Here is an 8,664-nt window from a genome sequence, read left to right as displayed (position 1 = left end):
CACAATCTATCAAGCATAAGAAAATGAAAATACATTCAACAAGGTACGTTTCTATTTGATAATGAGAAACAACAATCCATCAAGCATGAGAAAACTCATTCAATAAGAGAGATTTTTATTTGATAATTGCAAGTATTATTTTTCTTTTTAATTACTTGGTTTGAGATTTGTGTTTTGATTTAGCGCAAGTTAATCTCGAGCAACCAAAATCCATTAAGCATCAACAAATTCATTCAACAAGGGAAATCTTCATTTGACAACGAGTAATCAAAACCCATCAAGTTATACAAACCTTTTCAAGAGGGAACATCTTTGTTTGATAATTACAAATATTGTTTCTCTCTTTCATTGTTGATGTGAGATTTCCAAGATTTAGTATTGTTCTTAATTTATTTAACAACTTTTGATTCCAGCGTACACAATTTACATGGGTCTTTCCATTGGTCCTAGGTCAATTCTCTATGTTCAAATTCATCAGATAGTCATAACCTACGAGTAGATGTTGCCATCTTGAAAGAACTAGTCTCACCCTTAAAGAAATTTAAATTACGTTAGGTCACATGAACACCTCTAAATTACAAAAACAAATACACCTAATACTTAAAGGGCCCTTCGTCTATGATGAAGTTGAAAGGCTCATAAACAGCCCACCAGGGATCAAATCTTGTTGAGTGCAAGACCCCCAACATCTACAACGGATGAGGCCACAATCGTGCCCAGGGCGAGTTTGGCGGAATGAATACCCCTAAGCTCTTGATTCTTAGCCAAAGAAGCTAGATGAAAAATGTTGAACATCCATTAAAAAAAAAAAAACTTTACATAATAATTAGTGAAGGAATAAAATTATGTTCACTCAAAAATTAACTCTAGATAATAATTAGTGGATGGATAAAATTATGTGCACTCAAAAATTAACCTTACAGTAGATGCATTATTATTCCAAAACCCTCTCATTAAAATAAGGGAAACTTAAATATCTAAACTTTTGCTTTAAAAAAATGATTTGTGCTTATAGAAATTTCAGGTTAAGTGCACACCCATATATAGAAATTTACAGTTTCTATGTTTACAACACATAGCCAACCCAACTTTTTTCCAAAGATGATGATTACCTCACAGCAATAATGGACTCAGTGACACGGGTCATAATCCTGACCGTCTAAGAAAGCATCTTTTCAGCATCACGAGATATGCTCTTATCGTGCAAACCCGCTCCCCGCGTCCTTCTCTCTCTCTAAAAAAGTAATGTTTACGTTCTCTCTCTAAGTCGCTTTCCGCGCCATAATATTTATACTTTATTATGCACACTCAACGGTCCAGATTGGTTCCCACAGCATTGGAGGATCTCGGCAACGTATCCAAAGAGAAGATACTGAACGGTGCAGATTAACTTCTGTGTTGTTGGATTGAATCTGACGCGTGGGTGACCCGCGTTATAGTTTTCTGTCGTGATAAGATTATTTCTTATAAAATTCATAAATTGGTCATCAAAATCATCGTAAGACTGCCTTCGTTTTCGACAATTTGATTCGGAATTCGCGTTTCGAGTCACAAGTATCGTGATCTTGCTTTCCGCTCGGTTAACGAGCACCAAATCGATCATTTTGATCTAAATATTATCTGTTTTCCAGGCGAAACGGTCAGGTTATAGGCATTTTCATGTTCGATGCGCTAGATCGACGGAAACTATATAATAAGGGAATAATCTGTCATAAATTCTTTTTATTTTTGTGGCAGAACGGATTTTTTTTGTACATTGGCTGATTTGTCGTAGAGGAGTGACCAGAGATTGCAGATCCTGTGCTCTGGAGCGAAGATTAAAGAGGTCTCGTCATTTTGAGGTGGAGGTTATTAGGGCTTGAACAATTCATATGGTTGTTTGGGGCGCATAAAAGGTCAAGGCTTAGGCTGGCTGAAAAACTAGTGTTTATGTTGATTCTGTGACGAAATATTTTTATTTTCGTTCAGACAGAGTTGTTTTTCAGCGCAGAAAAGTCTTCAAAGGCTCAGATCGTAGTCATGGCCTTCAGCGGGACGCAGAATAAGTGCAAAGTTTGCGAAAAGACAGTTTATGTTATAGATCAACTGTCCGCTGATGGGATTTTCTATCACAAGGCTTGTTTCAGGTGCAATCATTGCAAAGGAACGCTTAAGGTAATTTTTTCTTATTTTATTCGATCATTAGAGTATTTTTAAGGGAAAACTTGATTTTGTTGTTTCCTTTGGATCTGCTTCGAGTTTTGGGGCTCAAATATCTATCTCATCTTTAAAAAAATTATATGCTGGCTTTAACAATGTTTGATTTATAATGCTATGTTTTTTGATGCAAAAAGAGCTTCGGGAAGAATTTTTTAGGCCTAAAAAATAGAAAGGGGCTAAAAGAGTGAATAGCTTTCCAAAAGCGTTTGAGGAAATTTCTGTAGAACAAAAAGACTTGAAAGAGTGCCACAGTTTGTTTAAAATATTCCCTTTCTGATTAATCTGGAATGCAGTAGCTTGAAGTAATTTATGTTGGATAGGATTTGCATTTTCATAAAGGGACGTCAGATTTTGATGATTTGGACACCCACATTAACTTTCTTCTTTGTCTTTGTTCAGTTAAAACTTTCCTCATTTTCGGGTCAATGGCGACCATTTTGAATGCTAGGAAAAAATGCAGGCATTTTTGCAATGCTCATCAGATATGTAGCCCCTAGTTAAGTACTCTTGCTGCTTTTAAGCTTGATCTAGTCTGGGAAACCAGTTCGTCTTAAGGGGAAGGTATGTGTTTATCACGGGGGAGTACCCCGGTTTTAATCCTAGAGGGGCATAGGGTTGTATACCTAGCTGAGCAAGAGGCCACAGGATAAAAGTCCCGGGGGTCCAGAGTGTTGTATACCTTGCCGAGTAAGAGGGCACGGGTTTTAGCTGAGTATGAGGGAACAGGTTAAATTCCCGTGGAGTAGGCCTAGCAGAGAAAGAGATGAGGTTCAAGTCATGAGGAAATTTAGTTATAGACATAGCTGAGCAAGAGGGCACAGGTTCAAATCTCGAAGGATAGAGATATAGATCCACTAATACAGAACATATTAAAATTGACGTCTGCAATGTTAAAAATAGCCTATGGAACAGGTAGCCCCATCAATAAAGCATTAGCCAAAATACTGGCATATATGGTCCTGTTGCCCTTATATGCATGGCAATGAATAAGAAAGTGGTTTTCTGATTTGCCGTCCCAAATGAACAAAAAATACTCTCTATTCCCGTGCCTCTTTTGAGCATTTCCACCTTACCATTTCACACCGGAGCCGATATGAACTAGTTCTTTTGAACAGCCATATGATTTTTTTGAAGGTTCTTATTTAGTGGTTGGGAGTCGTATGAAGATTTGCCATCAATTTTATATTTGTGCTTATAGAAATTTCAGGTAAAGTAGTTGGCAGACTAGTAGTGGTAAATTCTTGGAGAGATTGAAAATTCATTATTTGTAGACATTATGAAAACATACTTTACGATGGCATTAGGCCCAACGCCAATAACTGTTGTAGTCCTGGTGCGTTCTGTTTTGTGGGTACACTGTTACGATTTGCATCATGTCTGTGACTTGGAGGTAACAGTAGCTTTAGGTCCACAGTTAGTATCTATGTTTGATCAGTGAATTTAGAGACCATTAATCACTTTATTTCTTTGTCAAATTGGTGTTTGTCCATCAAGAGAAGGTTTCAAGCATTCTTTCCCATTAATCACTTCTTTATTTCCTATAAGAGTTGATTTTTGTCCACCAAGAGAAGTTTTTTCATTCACCAAGCATGCGATCAACTGTGCAATGGTGTATCATAAATATAAAAGGACGCACGAATGTTTCCTCTTGAGAAAAGTGGTTCTAGGGTTCTTCTGTAACGGTGAATATAAAAACTCTTCTTTTCTGAGTGGATGACCTATTGCGTAGGGGCGATCCTTGTGGGTTATGTAAGGGTGAGACTATTTTGGATTTTATCAAACCGATTTTTTCTGTAATTAATCGCAACTCCCTGTTTCCAGCTGCCGTGTATCTTTTGCTGGAAAGTTTATCTTCAGCCAAGCTTTGAAATTTCTCTGAACCTTGAGGATCAATAGCTTAAAAACTCAGAATGAAAATTTCACTTATTTCAGCTGTCCATTGTTTGATCATGTCAGCGCTTGGGTGGTAATTGGTACATGTTGCATGTTAGATACATAAACTCTTGGTTTGATTTCAATTAATCAAATGAATTGTTACTGTAGAACAAACGCCTAGCGGGTCTGCTAGTGCTAAGTAGCTCAATGCGTGTACATATCTGGGAATCAGTTCAAGTTCCATTTTTTGGTCCCTCAGGTCAAATGGTTAGGCCTCTGTTATGGCATATCTAAAAGGTGTAAAACACGCCTAAATTGTAGCTCCACTTTCATCATTAAGGGCAACATTAACAGTTTTAGATGATATTTGGTTGTAATTTCACATGCCGTTTTCCTTGACAATTCGTTTTTCTTGGCAGTTGAGTAGTTACTCATCAATGGAGGGAGTTCTTTATTGCAAACCTCACTTTGAACAGCTTTTCAGAGAGTCTGGGAACTACACCAAGAATTTTCAGTCACGTGAGTGATCTATCTTTAACGATACTTAATTCTGCAACGGATCTAAGTCTTATGTTTTTCTCTCTGTGTCGATTAGCATTATTATATTGTTGGCATCGTTGTGTATTTTCAATCTTTTGATTCCTATAGTGCGTTTTTCATTAACTGCTCGACTTTCTTATGACAGCAAAATCAACCAAATCATTGGACAATGTTCAACCTGAGATGGTATTTTTTTCCCTCTTTTTCTTGGAGATTTATTTCCTGAGTTTGAAGAATTGGAGGTCATTGGTATAATATTCAAGTAATAAAATTTTAGTTGAATTATTCTTGTCACGTTTGTTTAGTCTGAGATTAAAGGAAAAGGAAACCATTGTAAATGGTTGCAGGTGATCAAAAGTAATCAACATTGGCAGACAAAGCACGATATATAAATAACATGCATAAGGAATCTTCATATAAATTAGGGAAAAAGAGAGTCACATTTCAAGACGACGATTCTTTGATGAAAAAACTATTTCATTTAATTCACGGGGGGGATATTACGGTTGCACTATGCAATATGTGAATGAAATGTTCTGATTCATGATTGTGTTCTTTTACAGACGAGATCTCCAAGTAGGATTTCTACAATGTTCTCTGGCACTCAAGACAAATGTGCCACCTGTGGTAAAACAGCATACCCTATTGAGAAGGTAAAGAATTGAAAAACTCTCCGGTCCTTCTGTTGATAGCTTTCTTCGGATGAATTTATTAAGCTTAAGAGTTGTCTGTTTTCAAATGAAAAAAATAATGGAAAATTAACTAATAAGCTAATTAATGCGATCAGATTTACATTGACATTGTTTTACACCTCTTGCTCTCTCATTCTGATGATGGATCACATAGTGTGATTCGAGATGTTGATGGAAAAAAATCTTTACACAATCTAATCCAGAAACTTAGTATTATAACTAATAAGCTAATTGTACAAATAGTAGTTGGTTTCCTGTGCGTTGTCAATAATCTGGTTTCTTCCTTTGAATATTTGAACCAGCATTTTTTTTCCCAGAAGTATAGAGGCGTCAGTAATAAGCAGATTAAGGACCAATCGGGCAATGGGCATAAAACAAGCTAAGCAACCCCTCATCTATATTTTCTAGCGTTTTGATCTTCCTATTGAATTGGCTGTAGCATGCTATCCCTTGAGTGAACTAAAATTCTTAGGAAAGAAATTAACATATTCAAGTCTCTCAGATGTATATCCCTTGAGTGAACTAAAATTCTTAGGAAAGAAATTGACATATTCAAGTCTGTCAGATGTATAATCAGGAATATTTTCTGTAATTTAACGAGTTTGATGGTTAGGGTTTGTTCTTTGGAGGTGAAATTCCGACTCTTGCCAGTTAGAAGCCTGATGTACCACTCCTGATGATTTACGTTGGGAAGCTTGAGAACTTATATTTGATTCCACAATCTACATTCGTAAGTGCACAATAGTTAGCAAAGAATGAATGCTGTATTGGAACAGCTCAAAGTTCAAACACAATAGCCAGCTATCTCAAATAAATGGTTAGACAAATTTCAAGAGGTTGGGTTTCCATCTACAAAGGGTTTTAGGAATTATCTTTATCATTATAAGTGGTAGTGGTACCTGACATGCTGAATTCAAATCCGTAATCCTATCAGCATTTGTTGCCTTGGTTGGGTGTAGCTGCTCGCTTTAAAGTACAAATGTCAGACATTAAATTTCCACAATCCATGCGTGTATAGAATTTGCTTCTGGATTCGATTGTGCTGATCACGCTCCGTGATCCATCGGGATGCAAGAGAGCAAACAGTTGATGCAAAAAATCTAACACAATCGAATCCAGAAGCAAATTCTATGAGCTACAAATGTGTCAAAGTGATGTTTTGCATCTAGTTGTTTTCACTTCGAGGTTGAGAGAGAATTATGTTTTACATTAAGTTGGACACATCATTACATACTGTAAAGTCACTTTGCTCTTCTATTTTCTTATGGTGTATGCATTTCTTGGTTGGCAGGTCACCGTTGAAGGTTCATCGTACCACAAGTCCTGTTTCAGGTGCTCTCATGGTGGTTGTTCGATCAGCCCTTCAAATTATGCTGCGCTAGAAGGTATACTATATTGCAAGCCTCATTTTGCCCAGCTTTTCAAGGAAAAAGGAAGTTACAATCATCTTGTCAAGACTGCTTCCATGAAACGAGGAGCAGGTCCAGTTGCTGAGATATAACGCTGTCATGATCAGTCTGTTATTTGCGTGCCATTTTGGTTTGTATTTTGGATTGCTTTTATTGTCTGTGATGTAAGCTGGTCCTCTGCCGTTTCTGAATGAGGAACTCTGCAATATCATGTGTTGCTGTTTATTTATACCGGTTTGCCAGAGGTAATTATATTAGCCCGACGTTATTTGTCATATTTTATATGTCCAACATTATCCTCTGTATTAATTGTATGTGTTGTGTGCTACAGAGGGGAAAATTGTACCGAGATTTTGTATGTCTTCATGTTCTGTATCTGATTTTGGTGAAGATGGCTGTGCTCTGTTTATTTGTAGAGTAGAATTTGAGCTCTCCACTTTTTCATTAGTCTATCTTTTCAATCTTTTCATTTTCATGAAGGTTCCACTAATAGGATCCTTTGATAGCAAGTTGTGATCAGTACAGTACAATTGTATTGAATTAATTCCCACAATTCATCTCGATTCTAGAATTACCGAGTGAAAGGAATTTATGCAAATAAAATTATCTTTTGAATTAGATTTTTGTTAAAGGTTTTACTTATGACCAGAATATGTCAATGGTACTAGCAAGTGCAACCAGTAGAAATTTCTTGAACTTTGTTACTTTTGGATAGGTTACAGGTGGACTTCATTTTTCTCTAACGATGGATTCAGTGCCTCACCCACCCAAGATGTTAAAATTCAAACTCTTGTGTTGTAGAATTAAAAATTTTTGGAAGTGGATGTCACTGGTCCATTCTTTACTTCTCGGGGATGTTCGTAGTGGAGATTTATATGGGAAAATCATTTTAGGATAAGGGAATGCACAAAAACACAATGGGTATAATTTGAGAAGCCACTGTTTGTATTCATAGCAGCAACCAGGTCGAATCATAAATCGAAGAGTGGCCATATGGAAGCCAAGTTATGTAAATAGTCGTTATCGCAATATATATGCCCTAAAACTTGGACGTAAATGCACATTACTACTGCAAAAGATTAGGAGGCTAAATACTAATGATTTTCTACAGAATTTTTATGTCTTGGTTTAAAGATTACCGGCCAATGTTTGTATCATTTAGTCCAAGTTGCTTTGAGATTTGAAGAGCGAAAGGTCCAGGTTTACTGTACCATTTGAGGTCATCTTTCGTGAGAACCCTCTGTAGGAACAAGGGAAATTCTCCACTATACGCGTGTTTTCATATATTGCCCACATCCTATATCCAGTACGTTTCAATCTTACATCCATCGTGTTTCAGTTTCACGAAAACAGATTAGTAATAAGCCGGCCTTATGATACCCGGCTTAACACCTACACTTGCTAAGATCTTCGAAGTCGCTATGGTCAGTTGGTTACATTTATGTCTCGTAACTGTGAAGGAAGTTGCTTGTATTTATGTATAGATAGATGATAACGTTCATGGGGCTGAGTATGGTCTATGGGATACTATTCTCATCACACTGACTTTGTTAATACAAATGTTTCTCGGAAAAGTCTCTTTTGTTTTTTTACCCGTCCTCAGAATGGGACGTCTAGGAAACATCTTTTTCTTAAGAAAATAGGAAATGTTCTTGGGAATGAAAAACTAGCCAGCTAAATTAGGGGATGGTTAGTTGTCTTAAAGAGGAGGGTTTCCAAATGTTCCAAGATAACTAGTTATCTCCAAACTTCTAAGGACAATACTAAAAAGGAGGTACAATTGTTATGTCGATAAATAGATATAAACTGATATTTTATTGTTAATTTTATTTTATTTTATTTTTAAAATTTTTTTTTTGGTCTTTAATTGCATTTTCTCCTTTTCTCTTTCTTTGTGATCTCCTTTCCTTGTTTCTTCTTCTTTTCCTTTTTTTTTTCCAACTTCATCT

General features: G+C 36.4%; 1 protein-coding gene across 1 annotated transcript; it reads left to right on the top strand.

Moving 5' to 3' along the window:
- Positions 1 to 1,495: 1,495 nt before the first annotated feature.
- LOC149545043 (LIM domain-containing protein WLIM2b-like) lies at positions 1,496 to 7,105 on the top strand. The gene is made up of 5 exons (XM_089795544.1): positions 1,496 to 2,154; positions 4,494 to 4,593; positions 4,760 to 4,800; positions 5,178 to 5,267; positions 6,598 to 7,105. Exons 1-5 carry the CDS (start codon positions 2,020 to 2,022, stop codon positions 6,805 to 6,807), a joined length of 576 nt encoding a protein of 191 aa, XP_089651670.1. The 5' UTR covers positions 1,496 to 2,019; the 3' UTR covers positions 6,808 to 7,105.
- The last annotated feature ends 1,559 nt before the right edge of the window (positions 7,106 to 8,664 follow it).

The sequence above is a fragment of the Cupressus sempervirens genome, chromosome 8 (assembly GCF_028749045.1).
Source record: "Cupressus sempervirens isolate cs-2001-9-10 chromosome 8, ASM2874904v1, whole genome shotgun sequence".
Lineage (NCBI taxonomy): Eukaryota > Viridiplantae > Streptophyta > Pinopsida > Cupressales > Cupressaceae > Cupressus > Cupressus sempervirens.
The sequence above is the reverse complement of the archived record's forward strand: the minus strand, read 5'-3'. Positions and strand labels throughout refer to the sequence as shown.